General features: G+C 36.2%; 1 protein-coding gene across 2 annotated transcripts in view; it reads right to left on the bottom strand.

The window, feature by feature from the left end:
* Window positions 1-1,736: 1,736 nt before the first annotated feature.
* conv (insulin like growth factor binding protein acid labile subunit convoluted) overlaps window positions 1,737-18,039 on the bottom strand; it is a 32,231-nt gene continuing 15,928 nt past the window's right edge. For both annotated transcript variants that reach the window (XM_074116476.1, XM_074116477.1), the window contains exons 2-14: window positions 17,047-17,328; window positions 14,538-14,707; window positions 12,831-13,183; window positions 12,154-12,400; window positions 11,819-12,073; window positions 10,550-11,161; window positions 9,410-9,593; window positions 8,459-8,559; window positions 8,179-8,374; window positions 7,809-8,060; window positions 7,136-7,364; window positions 5,826-6,000; window positions 1,737-5,486 (exon numbers count right to left, since the gene is read on the bottom strand). In XM_074116476.1, coding sequence (XP_073972577.1) covers window positions 5,313-5,486; window positions 5,826-6,000; window positions 7,136-7,364; window positions 7,809-8,060; window positions 8,179-8,374; window positions 8,459-8,559; window positions 9,410-9,593; window positions 10,550-11,161; window positions 11,819-12,073; window positions 12,154-12,400; window positions 12,831-13,183; window positions 14,538-14,707; window positions 17,047-17,323 — 3,225 coding nt within the window. In that variant the 5' untranslated portion in view covers window positions 17,324-17,328 and the 3' untranslated portion in view covers window positions 1,737-5,312. The remainder of the gene's footprint in view (window positions 5,487-5,825; window positions 6,001-7,135; window positions 7,365-7,808; window positions 8,061-8,178; window positions 8,375-8,458; window positions 8,560-9,409; window positions 9,594-10,549; window positions 11,162-11,818; window positions 12,074-12,153; window positions 12,401-12,830; window positions 13,184-14,537; window positions 14,708-17,046; window positions 17,329-18,039) is intronic.

The raw sequence follows: 18,039 nt of genomic DNA, 5'->3' as shown, positions 1-18,039 counted from the left end.
AAGTACTATTTTTGTCAATGGTACTATCTTATCACGAGTGTACTAATAACAAAAGTCATATATGGAAGTGTATTAATTTTGTTGTTTTAATTGAGATAAAATGTCTGGTCTTAGCCCTACTGAGTCGAGATGTCTTCTGACATCACAATTTCCAGCAAAAAAAAACAACCAGGAATCAGAGAGACGCCCATTCAAGACCAACAAGTTCCTAATTATCAGTGATTGCAACAATCTCAAATGAACTCAAAGAAGAGAGGTTGAATGCTGTTGCTAAATTCCCTGTAAAATCTAATTTTAGGAATTGGAAACGATCGCAATACTTCCGCTTACTGGGAGTAAGAGGAAATGAAAAAATTAGTCGTGTAAAGGAAAACTGAGCATTGGTATTTGAGAGCTCAGTAAATAGAGAAGTTCCAGGTAAGTTAGAACCGGTTGCTTTGGCCTGCGAGCTGTTAGCGAGCTCTATGAATCACCAGCATGCTAATTGCATTATCACATCTTCAATATTCAGGTTGACAATGTCCTAAGACTTATCACTGAAAATGACTTTCAAAATGGTAAATATTTTTGTTACTTTTTAGTGAATACTGTAATACAGTAAGTATTACAATCAGGCCAAATTTTTAGTTATATTTATTTTAGGACAAATTTTAGAAAGAAGACTGCCGAAAACAAATGAAAGCAAAAAAGAAAGAATGCAGGCAAAAACATTTATCGTGAGTTCAAATGGTGTCCTTGAATGATACAGTGAGCCCTACAAAGACGACATTGTCGTCAAGACCTCTTGCCCCCCCAGCTAAATAAATGAAACACCAAAATGCTCTTGAAAAAACAAGAGTTCTTGTCCAAACCCAATGTTTATTCCTTTATTATAGATAACGGTTTGATGAAGTGTTTTTTTTATCACCATTATCAGTGTTTACCTGATCTGATAACTAGAATTAACGTGAAATCCGGCAACACTGTAGCTATGACTCTCATAGGCACTTGCCGCCCATTTTCACACTGAGTTTTTTCGGCAATTTTCTCAATTTTTCCTACACTTCAAATTCTTCTTTCTTGCATGCCTTAAATCTTTAAGCTGCAGACAAATATACTTACATAAGGTCATGTGAACGTCTTGTCTTATATCTACAATTTTCATTTGCCTAATTATGAAAAATTAAACTCCATTTTCCAAGCACCCAAGGAACTGAGATGAATGAATTAGCACTTAGTTTCCTGTCGCAAAGGACGGTATTCCGATTTCAAAGAATAGTAAAGTAAAGTAATGCCTATTTTTTCAGGCGGGCTTTACGTCATTCTACCAAATTAGGTGTCGTCGGCGGAGAGGACTAGCAAACATACTTGACTATAAATTCCTCATATTAACCTTTAAATAAAACCCAAGGCCTAAGACCGGGAATCGAACCCAGTACCACATATTAACTTTACAGGTCTCGTCTCTAACCGCTCGGCTACCGTGGCGCCTGATTTCATAGAATATATTCTACAGCAATACCATAGTCAATTCGTCCGCTCTTCCATCCTCTTCCTGGCATGGATGGATATCCAGGAGAGCTCGCTCCACACTTCTGGGCCACAAGCCCGCAATAGATCTGTAAAAGTGCTAGAGAAAAGCAAGCTGTCCGATATTTTTAAGATGAAACCTGCATTATTATCCTTGAACAGAAACCAGATTCGAAAACTCTGTAAATTTTAAATGAGGAATCAGGTAAAAAGGAATTCACAAAAAGTTTAACCAACAAAGAAATGTGAGAATATAATTTTCGTAAAAAAAAGATAACAAAAAAAATTAAAACAAAACCAAAAATTTATAAACAAAATAACAAAAAACTGCAATAAATAAGTAGATATGAATACGTTTGTATTGAGATATCGATAAGTGGAAGCTTTGATCTGATATTTAGATCTTTGATAAAAATGAAATTTTCATGGTTTAAATATAAATTGTAACCACTCTTTGTTTTACAAAGAAAAAGCAAAATAATTTCCCAAATTCCCTGTTCTCTGTGTAGTCGTCCAACATGAGCGACCTTGAAAACTTGCGCAAAAAGCGGAAGTGACCACTCACACGACTTTCTCTTACTGTAGTACTCACAGGAACTGAACTCGAAATGGCCCAAAACAAATTTTTCACCAATAAATAATTCAAATGAAAAAAAAAAAGTTTGATGCAAATACGGAGTTGAGAGAAAAATAATCTCAGAAACGTGAAAAATCCATTGATTAACGTGGTACTTCTGCACATTAAACTCTGAGTTCTAGTGGCACATCAGCCCTTCATTTTAATGTGAAGGAAACAAAACTGTCCATTGTATTCCTGCAGAGGAAGACTACAAAACCTCTCCTACAATTACCCTTACTAGAACACCGTGTCAAGTTGTAGACCTCTTTCAGCACAACAACAGACAGTTCAAAGGAAATTGCTAAAACCATTTCCGAGAAAATTTTAAAAACATGAATTTATTAGGTAAAGTGGTGCTGCCAATTAAGAGATTTGGATAGCCATGTCGCATCAGATCTACTCTTTGGATCAAATCCAATTATAAAGATACAAATTTTCTAAAAACCACTTTTTCGAACCCAAAGGACCCCCAAAACGGATATTTTCTTCAAAACTCGAAACCGAAAATTTAACGCGCTCGCAATATTTTCCTTATTTAGTAAGAGAAAGTAAATACACATCATTACGAGGTAATTATCACTATTCACCGCAAACTTGGGACTCTATTTAAATTTACAAATTTTGTTTTAATAATTATTACAATAATAGAAATAGAACATGGAATGATTATGTAAGCAGCCTTCTTTGAGGAGGATTAGATGTGAACCAAAACAGTTGTGCAGCAAGATTTAGCATTCCCTAGGGTTTCATTTCAAGGTCATAGAAGAAGAGATACTACCAGCTGGTGCAGACAAAGCGTGACTGGACTGAAGGAGAAGGTAAGCATGGAAGCAGGTATCTTCTTCTAAGAAAATTTCGCTTCGTTTGGACCGAAACCATTCCAAGAGAATACTTGTGGAGGACCAGGAGTGATGAAGGCCATTAGCCCATTTATTTTCACGTGGAAACTCCAAGGGAAGAATAGTAGCCTCCGAAAAATGAGTTTGAGAAGGCTACCGTGGACTCCGCAAAGATGTAAGCAAGTGAGGGCTTAGAGAGTCACAAATAACTGAAATAAGAGCATATTTTTCTTACAGTTCTGCACAGAGTTGGTTCATCTCTAATCTTCCCAACTTGATTTATCTCACAAGTTACCTTGTAAAAATAAATTAATAATAAAATGAAAATTATTTACAAAATATTAATTTAATTTTTTTCTTTTTACAAAATAATTATAATTAACTAACTATATATTCATTTATAATACAGATATATAATATAGGTATTTACAAAATTTAAAAAAAAACTAGACTACAGTCATGGGTGGCATAATCACCTGATAGTGCACAGAGGAACTAAAAGTATTTAAATTATTTATTTGGCTTAATATATATTTTTTTTAAAATTTTTATATAAGATATTTAATGTTTATGCTCCATCTTACATAAACAAAAATGATCTGAAATTACGTTTATTTTTTATTTTTTAATACAATTGTATTTATTTTTCTGTGAGCAAAATTTTACTAGTTTTTAAATTTTATAAATTTGATTTAATTTTGTGAATAAATAATTTATAATTCAATACATTTTTTTTTAAAGTAATAAATATTTCATCCTTTGATTTAGTTAATACTTTTTATCAAACCCGACGATTTTACAATTTTGGCAACTTGAAGCAGTGGCGAAAAGTTATGTCTCGATAGAGGAAATTGAGGGGGAAAAAATCAAGGCTTCAAAAATCAATCGATCAATTGAAAAAAATCAATCGATTATTTTTATTGTATGAAACGATCATTTACATTCAAAATCATTGGAAGTAATCAAAAAAATTCAAAATCTAGCCTCCCCACGGCATCCGTCAACATATTATTCTCCATTTCAACTACTTCAACTTTCTCAATGAGTCTTAATGTGGGTGGGGGGGGACCCACAATTTTGCCTTAAAAAATCCAGATTTACACTTTCATCACCCACTTGTCCATTGTATGGAAGAAATAGGGCATTGTTTTTTCAATGAGTGCACAAATTTGCATGTGCAATCTGTTGCAATTTTGCGCACGAAGAGTAAAAAAAAGTAATGTCTATTTTTTTCAAGCGGGCTTTACGACCAACAACCAAATTACTGAAATGGACTATGTCGACTAGCAAACATATTTTACTATAAATTCTCTCATATTAACCATTAAATAAAATCCAAGGCCTAAGACCGGGAATCGAACCCACTAAACCAACAATATATACATATTAGCTTTGCGGGCCTTGCCTTCGACCGCTCGGATATACTGGTGGTGCCTTGCCGGAATACATTAGATTATTGTTTTTGTTAAAAAAAAAACTAGAAATTCCTTCCCATTTTTCTACGCTATTAATCTAATCACGGAATAAACGCTGTAAATCAAAGGATGAACAAGTTAAAACAAAACAATAACAAAAATATAAAATCTTAAAATCGAATAAATTATAAGGTTATACCTTTTTAATTGTTTGCTTTTTTGTTAATCATTCATTTAAAGGATGGAATTTTTAAACAAATTCATTAATGCGTTTTTCTTTTTTGTTTTTGTTTTATAACAAGTATCACAGCTTATTTAAAAAGAAATAATTAAATATAATATAATATTTATAAAAATGTCTTTTTTAAAAAAATATAAAGAAATTTCATGCGCAAGATATATCGGTAAGTACAAGAAAAAAAAAAAGAATCGATAATATAATTTAAAATTTAACCAGCTGTTTCTCTAAAAATCGAAAATAGGGGAGGTAACTATCAAAGTTGCAATTTTCATCTATATATACACATTTAACAATACCGTAAACAAAATAAATAAAATATTTTTTAAAAAATAATTATTATATTTTTGTAAATACTTGGAATTTACTTTCTTTTTTTTTTATCGCAACTGAGGTCTAATACAATCCTCGTCTCAGATTAATTGTGATGTTCTTGTCCCATATGTTTTACCCGTTATAAAGGACTCATCAGTTCACCGAATGTTTTAGAAATATGTGCTTGGAGGAAAAACACAATTAAAAAATGAAAAACTATAGTAACATTCGCCGTAAAATTAATTTTCGTAGAAAAAAAAAAAAAATTAACTAAACGTTCCTCCAACACAATTTTTTTTTCTCGTTGTAGGAATAATTTCCTTCTTCTTTGGCAGCATGCTGATATTCTATCTATCCTAGGGGATTGGGACTGGGACTTATCTCACAGAACAGAAAATTAGTAGCGATGTAAGGAGAAGTAGTAATTTTTCTGGCGAAGTAGATCGATAACTACCGCTGCCTGTTGAATCCACACTTCTGCACTGCAAGTTATGCAGTTCCCGTTCGTTACCTTCACTATCCATTGCAACTATACACAGCTCTAGAGGTACCTGCAAAGGAAAATTAAAATTAATATTGTACAAACTGATTTAGTTTTGTTTACAACACTAGGTAACATCTTTTATCATATTTTTTGTACAGAATGAAGCTGTATCTGATAGAAAAATGAGGATACACATCAATGCAGCGTTGCATTCGATGGTGAGTATACATGAGACTTGTGAAATTTGGAAACCTACAAGAGGTCTTCCTCCTCTGAACTGCGGTGCTTGAGGAATGCCTTAGATCGAAGATGAGAAGAGTTCCACCTCATGAACAAGTCTCACCGCACTTAAGGGCACGACGTCTGAATCAATGGCTATATAACAACATTACCCAACAATACTGACCTGGTTCGGAAAGTTTGTTAAGATGGCACTTCTGGTGCTGTAGCTCAGCGACTTCTTCAGCATAGTCTTTTCCTTTTCCCCTTTCCTCTCGGGTCCCTTGACGACCAGACTGAAGTCGGCTATGTCTTCCTTTGCCGTCACGTACCATGACAGCGATATCTTGCCGTTGGCATTTCTGTAAATATTAATTCAAATATAATTATTTAAAAAATATGTTTTTAATGATTAAGGGCATTTCTTTACAGCAGTTTTTTCAATTTTACTTCGTCAACATGGTTAAATATGAGTGTAAGATAGTCCTATATAAGTCTAGTGAATTGTCAGAATGGTTAAATGTGAATGAAGAACTACATTTACCAATGTTTACAGAAATTGCCACTAGAGATCTCCACCGACTGGACTGTAAAGTAAGCTAACCGCCTATTTAATGGCGGCATACAAGTCTACAATGTGCTTATTTCTCTTTTATCTATTTCACGATTAAACAATACAAATTATGAAGTTTTTTGTTTTAGATAACGAAAATAGTGTAAAACATGTGGAAGTATTCCAAAAGAAATATTATTTATCGTATTTTTAAGGGAATTTTTTTTTCTTGCTTAAATCGAAAGTTTATCAAATACCTATGGGGGAAATGTTGAAGAAATATTTTTAAATTAATTATTTCATTGAAATTATTAAGTTGAAAGTATTGGCCAATCACAGCGTAGTACGGTTGCAGACTGTGGGCGGGTCACGCCCACCTCTAGTGTAATCACGCCCCTTCCAATGAAAACAAGTTATGGGCTGGGCCAAAGCGTATTAACAATGGTGCTTCAATACCTATCACTTATTTTTCTAAATCTTTCATTATTTACTATTTTATTAACTTTTTTTTGTTATTTTAGAAATAGTACTAATCTTAAATAGATAAAAAAAAATAATATTCTCAATTTTCTACAAATTTTTTATTAAAATCGTTTTCGAATAGTTTTCGCCAATATTCGATAGTTTCACTTTACTTTCTCATGAAAAGAATCTCGTATGAACACTCATATGACTTTTTCTTACCATAATTTACGAATATAATTGAATTTTATTTTAACTTAGAATTGCAAAATAAAAGGAAAAAAGAGATCAAATTAATTAAAATGTTGATAGAATGTGACACATTCCCTCTGAACCAAACTATTCATTAAGAAAATGTTACAAGCCAAACTAACACTTAAGCTTAAGTACGTTAGATCAGCTTCAAATGAATCCGTTTGGCAGAGTCACAGTAAATTACAGAAAAAGCTTTTCTCTAAAATTGCACTATAGAATAAGAATACCTTTCCACTTCTCTGAATTTGATGTCAGGCGTAGTGTCGTATTCCTCATTTTCGAGGACACTGTCTCCATTGCAGTACATGTCTTCCTCGTTAGCGCCCAGGATCGATTTACCAGCTACCAGTCTTGGCAGAGTGCAGAGAACATCCTTCCAATCTTCTCTTTTAGACCAGTCTTCCAACAACAGCCTGCGCAGTGGCCGTAGTCTACAGTCGCACGTAATTTCATTACCTGTGGAAATATGTTCTCTTAGTAGATATTTCCTGAATTGAAGGCCCATGTAGGGATTAGTGAACGGTATTGTAGATTTAAATACCAAAACATCATGGCCGAAAATTGTCCAAAGGCGCATTTTATTGAGCAAAATTTATTACTAATCTATAGGGCTTGGGATTACCGAATTTTAACCTTGAATTACGGCGAACCTGAATATCTTCAGAACCTAAAATCTCAAAGAAAGTCACCTAAATAAGGCCGTTGCGCCGAACTAGTTTTGGCGGAAGTTAGCTTCAAGTCAAAACAAAGTGAGTCTAGATACTTGGAAAGCAACTTAACTGGATGAAAGGAACGATAAGTTCCATTTAAGCTTACACCAACAGTTAAGCTTTCGGCATAGAAGTCAACCGTTTTGTACATCCCCCACCATAACTAGAAACAATATCAAAATCCACTCACCTCCATAGAATACTCGACTTCCATTATTCACCATTGCAGTAATTACTGGATAGTACTCCAAATTGTTGTATCTTACATCCAAAACGTCTAAATGTTCTAGTTTTTCTATTGGTATTGCCACCAGATGGTTGTTTTCTATGTACAATTCGCTCAATTTCGGTTGTACATCGAATATGTGCGATTCTGTTAGATCTTTTAGCTCGTTATGCGACAGATCCAATACTGACAGTGAGCTTAAGTTACCAATTACACCTGCCATTTAAATAAAGATTTTCCACTGTTAGAATTTCATTTTTAAGATTTTTTTTATGTCGTCAATGACTTTGAACTCAGGATTAAAGAAAGTGAGAGTAAATAGAAAGGAACGCACCTCTTCTAATCTCATTGATCATGTTGTGGCTTAAATTAAGTTTTTCCATTTTGCTAGTGCCGAAAGTCAGATCATATGTTATGGCAGGCATTACGTTGAAACTCAGATCTATCTCCCGTAATTTGTACGGTTGGTAGGGATCACTGGGGAATGTTTTCCTGGTCACAAAGGATATCTTGTTGTGACTTAGGTTCAACTGTAAAATAAGAAAATTGACAATAATTTGTAAACTTGGTCACACACAAAACAATGGAACTAAGCGGAATGCTGGAATACTCACCAACTCCAGGGAGAGGCAGTCATCAAACAAGCCGTGGGTCTTATTGTCCAGCGTTTCCAGATTATTTCGTGATAAATCTAAGGACCTTAGTGACACCAGACCTGCGGACAGAAAGGTTTAGTAAATTTATAAAAAAAAGTTTCTCGAAATAAACTATAAACTGTACTCTACAGCGGTGGAGATCGATTGCACTTGACCAGTTCCGGTCTAAGATTATAGACTGGGTTACGTGTGAGCCGTTAGAAACCCAAGTTCTTAAACTCCGAACATCACAGCTATATTTTAATTCTTAGCAACATTATACAGTTTGTAACCGAACTTCCTTTATTTACTGGCCTCAAAGTGGACAGTACATCCCTCCCCGGAACTGTTCTAAACGAAATTTCCCAACTAAAATGATAAAATAAAAGGGTATAAATCTACATGAATATAATGTATACATGGAGTTGGCAGCATTGTTTAGGAAACAATTTTGGTATAGTATACAATATACTGGGTAAAGAGGTGGGAATTGAGTCCCGCATTTGATTCCTCCGCTTCTTACTATTATATAGGTGACAAGACCAAATTGGCACTTTAGAGGAATGCCTAAGCATCCTCCTCTCCCAGAATTTTCTCTTTTTGAGTTACAGGCTAAAATGGAAACAGAGCTTCTGAGTGAAAAGTGCCTTCCCAGAACCCTTCCTTCAAATCAATTTTCTTGAAAAGAATTGAGAAAAAGAAAAGCGTTGTATATTTTCCTGACGTAAAAAGAAATAGATTCGTACTTCCGATTAAGCTATTGTTTTCAAGCTGGAAATTTTAGCCTCGCATTCGGTCCTCGCTGATATTATTATTAAAAGTGGTAGAACCGTAAATTACACTACCATGTCACATTAGAGACAAGCTAGAATTTATTCGGGAAAATGTTAAGTAGCCTTAAAAAAAAATTAAATTAAATAACGTGATTACCTTGAAAAGCTCCATTAGGTAAGTAGTTCAAGCTGTTCGACGATAAGTTCAATGCCAACAGCTGAAGAAGGCCGTCGAACGCCTGCTTGCTGACATTCGTTATCTGATTCTCCGCTAGATTCAACTCGAACACCACTGGCAGTTTGCCGAACGCACCTTTACCTAAAGTTGTCAAATTGTTGCCCTGGAAAAAGAAGCAAATTCAGAGAGCGAATATTAGAAACGTTGGCTATAACAGGAGATCCACATTTAAGATAAAAGTTCTACATAGAAATAGGTGGGTCATTTTCAAAATTAATCCTTAAAGGAAAATTTTTAGAACGTTATCAAAATCAATAGTGTGTTATCGCCTAAGTCTAGGGTAATCGACATTATTCACAAACATGGAATTCTTACAAAGTTTCTAATACTCATTAATAAATTTATCCACTTGGCAAAATAGTAAATTGTTCTAGAGGAGCACTTAGGGGAAGCATGTCCTCGCTGCACTTCCAGTTTGACAGCTTACGGCTAAAACCATGATGTCAGAGGCGAGTAGAGGGAACCAAAATGAAATACCATTACCTCATTCTCTGAACTTCCCAAGAGACACTCTAGTCTAGATACTGGAGCGGAAGAGATCAGTGTGTAATCCAAGTCCCAAAAACGTTTCTGTGCACCGTTGAATGTGTATGGAAACGAAATTAAGCCCCAAAATTGATTCTTATTATTCTGCAGGTGAGCAGGCAGGAAAATCCAGAAAAGTGGGACCTTAGAGGAAAGGCATGACCATCCTCCTCACCCAGGAGTGCCCTGGGATCTAGAGTGCCACGATTTCTTGTTTTTGAGTTCCGGTGCACCCCCGTTTCCGGATTCAAGGGACCTCAAAACAGACATTCCCGGTGCAATCTCAAAATAGAAAATCTGCAAACTCAAACTGACCACAGTTTGAGGGATTGAAAAAGTAATAAACGAAAGGATCTTTAAATGTGTAAACACGCAAACATCCAAATTTGAAAATGATGCTCTTACACTATTAGCAAGAAATAGTCAAAAGTAGCTAGACATGGACTCTGATTGTTATAACTAGCGAGATGAGAATAGAGTTTCTGGCGATCTCTAGAAGTACTAGGAAGATAATTATGTAAAAGAATTAATTACCATCAGATGTAAATACTGCAGCGAAGTTAGTTCAGCGAGACTCTCCCATGGTGGTTCGGTGATGTAATTCCTGCTCAGATCCAAACTCTGCAATGTGAGCAGATTTGCAAACGCACCTCTCTCCAGCGAGTCTTCCAAATAATTATCACTTAAGTCCAGACTCAACAAAGCGTTCATCGTAGGCCAAGCTCTGGCTGGAAGCTTACTAATCTCGTTGAAGGCGATATTCAGTTTGGACAGAGAGATAGGTATTTGAAACACAGAGGTCAGACGGTTTCTAGAGACGTCCAGCTGTTGTAAGGAAACCAGTCTGGCCAGAGCACCTCTATTTACTTCCGCCAGCTGGTTGTTGCTTAGATCAAGTTCCAGCAGTGTTGGCACTGGTCCAAAAGTGGATGGTTTGATTTCGTTCATCGAATTATAACTAAGATTTAATGAACGTAGACTGAACAATGTTTGGAATACTCCATTGTATATCTCGGAGATTTCGTTGTGACTGAGATCGATGGTGTGCAGTTCGTACAGCTTCGGGAATGTATTTCTGGGAATGATGCGCAGTCTGTTGTGCGTGACGTTGAGCACCTTCAGGCCGGTCATGTTGCCCAGAGGTACCTGTCAACATTCAATTCCTGTTCAGAATAATGGCAAAATTTGTAAAGATTAGCAAATCGTGAAGTTCCTTGCCGTAGTTCTAGACAATAAGTTGACAATGACATGTTAACAAAACGTCATCGTTAATTTCTTTTTTGGTATTATCACAAAATCTTGGGGGAAACTTGAGAGATTTCCTCCCAAAATGTTTTGGATTATGGTTATAAAAGCTAGATTGCGGTGCTTTGAGGCAGCGTAGTAAGGTAAGGTCTGCTAGACAGTCGCTTGGAAGCAAGTCACACTGCCATGAAAACAAGGTTGCGAAAAAGGAAATGATGGGTGGGAATACCAAGCCAAAGCTGCTTGTAAGACTTTACCAATGATTATAATTAGCAACCTTGGACTACATGACTTCACAGAGCAACTACAGACACCTGGAGCACATGTCTCGCACGTACAGCCTGTGAAGGTTTAGTCAGAAAAAGAGGGTGACTGTGCGAAGGGCTGGTCAAAATATGTAGATGCTGACTCTTGGAGGAAGAGAAGTTAACCAGGAGACTCTAAAATTTAATTATTCAGTCTGAAATAGGACTGTAATTATGGTCACCTTACGAGATCGCGGCGGCAAGGCTATTTAAACCAAAAACCACAAAATCTAGACCAAAACAAACCACTAACCTTGGAAAGATCGGTAAGGTTGTTGTATGAAAGTTGTAATTCCGTAGCGTAAGTGATTTCATCGAAAGACTTTGGCGGAAATGTGTCCAACTTGTTGTAGGAGAGATCGAGTCTGGTGATGTTGGCACAGTTTTCGAAAGCTCCAGGTTCTATTCTAGAGATGGCGTTGTGCGATAAATTGATGTGAACTAAATATAAATCTTTGAACGCTAATTTTTGTATTTCCGTCACAAAATTATCCGAGACATCAATCAGCTGAAAAGAAAATAAAATTTTTAAATTAAAAAACTGATATAAATTTATAAAAAATGGATTATCAATCGGCGACAACTTACCTCGGCATACTGAAGTTTACTAAACATTTGATAATCGATCTTGTTAATCTTATTTCTGGCTAGATCGATTATTCCAATCCTGGAAATTGCTCCGAATGTATCACGTCCCACTTCTGAGATTTCGTTATCAGCCAAATATAATCTCCTTATGAAGCGCATACCTCTGAATGAATTGGAATCCAACTTCTTCAGCTTATTGTGGTTTAAATTCAGAGATCGTAACACTGTATTACGAGCGAACGCTCCTCTGTAAATAATGATTGGAAATAAAAGATAGGTTAATATTTCACGGGGAAGAGAAATGTCCTTCTTTAAATTGAGATCCTGACGTAAACCTAACTAATACCAGCAACATGCCTCTCGAAGACCTGAAGGACATGCAGCACTGAAAGCCCAAACCTATCATTCAGAGCTCTACTTCCATTGCTATTCCAATAACTCAGAGACGATTTAACTTCCGCTTAGAAAACTGGTGAGCACCCTCCCACCACTATCTCTTACTACGATTTTCCTAGTTCTAGATGACTTCATTAATACACATTTAATTCACAGTAAGAAGAAGTGGGAAGAAGAACCGATGGAAGGCTTGGATGCTGGTCGTGCTTGCAGCTATTACTGAAGGAAAGGGAACTCAGTGAAGGGGCTTACTTTAAGCTCAGAAAGAAGTTTAAACTTACCTAGTAATGTCAGAGATGGCATTGTGCGAGAGATTACACCATGACATTTTGTTCAAATCGGCCAGATGTGATGGATCCACTTTCTGTAGGGCATTATGCGACAAATCCAGAAATTCCACATTCCTCAAGCCTTTAAACTGGTTCCTCTTTAATGTTTCGATATTATTACCATGAAGATCGAGACGCTTCAGCTTCTTGCAAGGTACCAAGGTCTCAACGGGAAGATCAGTTAGATTGCCGTTGGTAATGCTTAACTTTTCCAAATTGTTTGGCAACAGTCCGGACAGACTCCCTACTGGAAGACTGGTCAACGTATGACCCTCAATATTCAGTACCGTCAACTTGCCAAGATTCTGCAAAAAATACATATCTGCATTATCATGATGTTTGCTAGCCATTAAATTTAACAGCTACCCTGTAAGTGCAATTTAAGTGCACATATCTGGTGGATTGCACCGTTTGGCAAAGTGATACCTTAATGAAGGTGGATTGGTAAAATTTAGTGTAATTTTTAAGGTATAATTGATTTCTACTTAATTTGGCAACCAATTCTCGTCAGTATTTCCAAGCAATGTCCTTCACTAGCCTTGAGCATTTTTTATAGGATTCGAAGCCGCCTGGCTTTAAGATCAATAAGAATTTGCCGGAAACGACTCTTCAGTGGTTGCCGTGTTCAGAGATCCTGGGCTAAGTATAGTTGGGCTGTGTTGTCTGAGCAATGAAACGGAAGTCACAGAGACGACCCGTAAAAATCCCTTAATTAAGTCCCATTAATTACCCTTCCTTTGCAAATCCATTGTTTTAAATGATCTAATTTGAACAATAATGTGCAAGTACATGCTCTATTAAAAAATAAAATACAAAATTAGAAATCTAAATTATCTTGTAATCTGTTTTAATAATTTTTTTTACTGGCTAATTAGAAATAAGGATATGGCATTGAAGACATGTGTGTCAGAGGGTAGTCTGTATATGGTATAGATGTGCACGCGTTAATTCCACTGCCTGGTGGATCTACTCTTCTGACTGTCTAGGAGCTGAAGGCAACTACTTTCGCAGTTGACACCCCACTTAACTCCAGAGTGTGACATGAACTGTGACGTCATCATAGTTCTTAAAGACGAGCGTTAACGTCCTCTAATTACTTACATAACAAATATTTTTACTAGCTATATCAAGGTGGTAAGAGAAAGGTACATTTGGAGGCCCCTTCCTGAGAAAGGAGCCCCTATTTCTTAAAAGACTCGTTGTGCTAATTGTAAAAATCTGAAACTTTTATTCGAAATATTTCTGCCAGGAAAGCTCAATTAAGCTGCCTAATCAGGTAGGGCTGAAATTAAAATAACAGCCTAAAGAGGCGTTTTACTTTACAGGAAGTTTAATCTGGAGGACCACTACCACCTTTTCGATCTGGTCAAAAGAATCGCCGAAGGGAACTTGGACATAAGTTAGATCCCCCACTCTAGTTTGGAATTTCGTCATCATGCAATTGTTCTAGGGAACACACTTACTTCGATAAAACCATTTCAACACAAGTATTATAATGAAGCTTAATTATACCACTTGGTATAAACACAGTTAAAAGGAACCAAAATTACTAATACCATGGTGAGAGGATATCATATGACCAGCCACATGGGTTTAAAAAACAAAATTAATTTCACTATTTTCTCAGCAATAAACAAAACGAGACCATTTAGGCTTTACCTGGAATGCATCTTTTGGGAACGCCTCCAATTCAGTTCTAATTAAATGCAATTCTTCCAATGTTCTGTTCACGCCGAGAAAAGTGAGAGGTTCAATTTTCCTCAAAGGCGTGTCCTCAATGTACAGTTTCTTCACTTCCAGAGCGTACAGTAAACCTCCATAAAGGCGAGCTGGAATTTGTAAAAACAAAAATAAAACGTTACAAAAACTTTCCTCAAGGTTAAACGTATGGAATAACCTCAACGCTTTAATACTTCTAGATCACAACATTCGATACACTTTCGTTAGAATGTTTTTTTTTAACAAAATAACGGGTTGATTTTTTTTGTTGTATCCACGTTAAACAATGCTTAATGCCGTTCGTAAAACCTATTACCTACACCATTGTAAAGCCATTGCAGTTGTGCACTAAATGATTTCCAATACAGCCAATGCGTACCGCTGTTACCCACTGCTATCTGATATCAATGTAATTTGTTCCGGTTAAACTATATAATCAGCTTAACTTCAATATAATATAATATTATGAGCGTGAAAGTTATTTTATTGTTTACTTTCACGCGTTCTGAGGGTTGCGATCGTGTCCAACTTTCAAAACTGAGTTTCTAACCAAAATATATATTTTGAGATTCCCTGTGTCCAAAAAATTGTTTAACGTGCGCACACATTAAATTATACCGATAATTTAACACAGTTAATTGTACCTGTGAGCACAATTATCGTACGAAGTTTATGGCAAATCGATGGAATATTTTTCTGGAAATCTCCCCGCCCCCAAAAAAAATTCTAGCTGAATTAATATTCCTATTTGAGTCGCCTGGGGACGCCAGGGTTCTTCTCATTTAGTTCTCATTTTCTAAAAAAACACTTAATTGACTCAAAGGGACCTTAGATTTGCAGTTGGGAAAGAAATCGTAAACAACATACTGCCTAGTAGACACTCTTCGGATCAAGTTTGCAGAGATATCAGCTGCTTAATATTGTAAACACATCTATTATATTAATTAGTGAGCTCAAGACATCCGGTTTGTTTTCATAAAATTCCTACAGCTGTTGCGCTATTTGAAGCTGTCTAGTTATTAACTGAGATTACTCTCAATCAACACATAATTAGCTATTTATTTCTCCTTGTTCTTAGTAAAAGTTAAATCTAATTAGAGCTAATGGATTTTCCATAACATTAAAATGGGAATTTTACCCAACGAGTTGCTAGAAGGGGTGTTTGTTTTCTAAGTACTCTGCTGCTTTCTTCTGAGGTCTACCCGATTTGAGGTCTCCTTTACGGAAAAGTAGTTTCTATAAATTGGTCTGTCTTTATTTAGGATTTAAGATTTATTTTTATTTTTCTAAAATAGTTATACTGATTGCCCACCAAAAAAAAAATTCTATTACCCTTTACACAGGAAAATTTTATTAAAAGCAGTTCTGAAAGAGGAAGGGAAGGTACACTTTTCTCTAACGTGCCATTTCTGCATTTTGTACCGCCCTATCAGTCATATACTATTCAGGCAGAGTTAAATATATAGCTGGAATTCCGAGATTGAAGACGATTTCCGAACGGAACTACCATTCACTGAATGGATATCCTGTAAACTTCCTATCTACATTTTATATATTAATTAATTTTACACTAATTACTAATTTATTTAGGGAAATTCATTTTAGAGAAGGTATCAAGGGATAATTTGCCTTTCAGTTAATGAATTGTTTTACAAACTGTGTACAACTGTTTAAGGGTTGATCGACAAAGAGTGGACAAAGCGTTCCTCTTTTACTTTAAAAGTTAAAAATTCCCAAATTTTCTTTAAAATAAAGTGAATAACCCCTTTTTTTAAAATAATTTTTCATTTTAGTAATAATGAAATTTGTATTGAAGAAAATTTGTGGGTTAGTGCCAGGAAATAGCAGCAAGGGAAGGTCGTGCGGGTGTTCTCGTTAGACTTTCCGGTCCTTTATGGAAAGTAATGAACATGTTTTTGCTCTTCAGAACCGCCACGAAATGATCAGATCTTAAATATCAGTGTTACCTTAGCCATATTGGTTAGGCAATTAGTGGTCGATATTCAAGTGGGATTTCTCTCTGGATAATTACTGGTGAGAAGGGTAATTCTGTTATTAGACGTGACCACAGCTGATCCGCCTTCTAGCCAGTCAATTATTGATTTCTAAATGGAGTGATAATGGCCGAGATTTGTGAAAGTAAAGAGGCAGACTTCTCCGCGACACCACGTACGGCAAGGAGGAAATTAGCGCGTCCATCTCTCAGAGCTTCTCATACATCCCCGTTCTACTGTAGTCTGAAAATGCAGCGTTCAAAGTAGAAGAATTCTTCATATTTCTCTTTGCGAGTCAGTCTGCTGTTAGAGATTTGGCTCGTCAGAACAAAAGTAGTCTTGGAATGGCTGACACAGTTAGGTACGAATGCACATTAAGATCATCACGAATTACTTTCAGAATCCTGTTCCTAAGCTCTTGATTCTAAAAACTGAAAAGCACCCAAAACACTTACTAAACTTGGCTGCACTGATGGTCAAGGCCTGCAGCGGAGCTCGAACGGCTACGATGTTGGTGAATGCGATGGACAGCGAGGCTAGGTTGCTGTTGTGGCAGTGGACACTGAGTCCCAGGTCCGAGTCGCTCACACACCGGCACGGGTAGAAGAGTGCCTGGTTGGTGGGACACGGGTATTTGGGTCCTGGCGGGATGTAGCCCGCCAATGCACCGCTGGTCACAACACTCAAGATCAGCAGCAGTCTGCATCGCACCAACAGGATCGTCTCATGCATAGTGTCTGCAACAGATATTGAACAGAATCTTAAAACAAGAAATACAAATAATCAATGAAAATTTGGCAGTAAGAATGGCGTTTTCATTGGAAACAAACGTTTTGAAGTAAACCTTAATAATGGTGACACTGAAATTCAGTAAAGATTCTATGTTGGGGAAATTTTTGTCAGGTAACACTTTGCGAATTGCAATGGCGCGTGTTCACTTCAGTGTCCAATTGGAGAAAGGTGTAAACTTCTCTGCCTAGCTTTAAGATGGCGTTGCCGTGAAATTTCTTTTTGATAACAAAATAATTTGGTATGCCTCTGAAATTACATACGAAGTGAGTACGTCAAAGTGGGCACTTGCCATACCGAATAGCCTTCTGCCTACAGTGAGTGATCTTGGAAATAGAAAACTGAAATATCTTGCTCACCAAAATTCTCCGTTTTCGACAATTTATTGCCTACGAAAGTCCTTCCAGAAGTGTCTGCAGGATTGGAGGAAATCTGCTGTTTTCTTGCTGAGCAATCGCAAAGCAATAATAAAATAGAACGAAATATTATGAGCCAATGTTTGCACGATTGATTATTGCGTCAATTAATTTTTCCCCTTTTTAATTGATACACTCGATAAAAGTGCCCTCCTTTGATTGATTCCGACAAAACTCGATCTTTTTGAAGAAGTGTCAAAACTATTTTTAGATCTTATTAACTAATTCAAAAACACTTATCGT

The sequence above is a fragment of the Rhodnius prolixus genome, unplaced genomic scaffold (assembly GCF_049639745.1).
Source record: "Rhodnius prolixus isolate KJV_2025 unplaced genomic scaffold, Rpr scaffold_13, whole genome shotgun sequence".
NCBI classification, from domain to species: Eukaryota; Metazoa; Arthropoda; class Insecta; order Hemiptera; family Reduviidae; genus Rhodnius; species Rhodnius prolixus.
The sequence above is the reverse complement of the archived record's forward strand: the minus strand, read 5'-3'. Positions and strand labels throughout refer to the sequence as shown.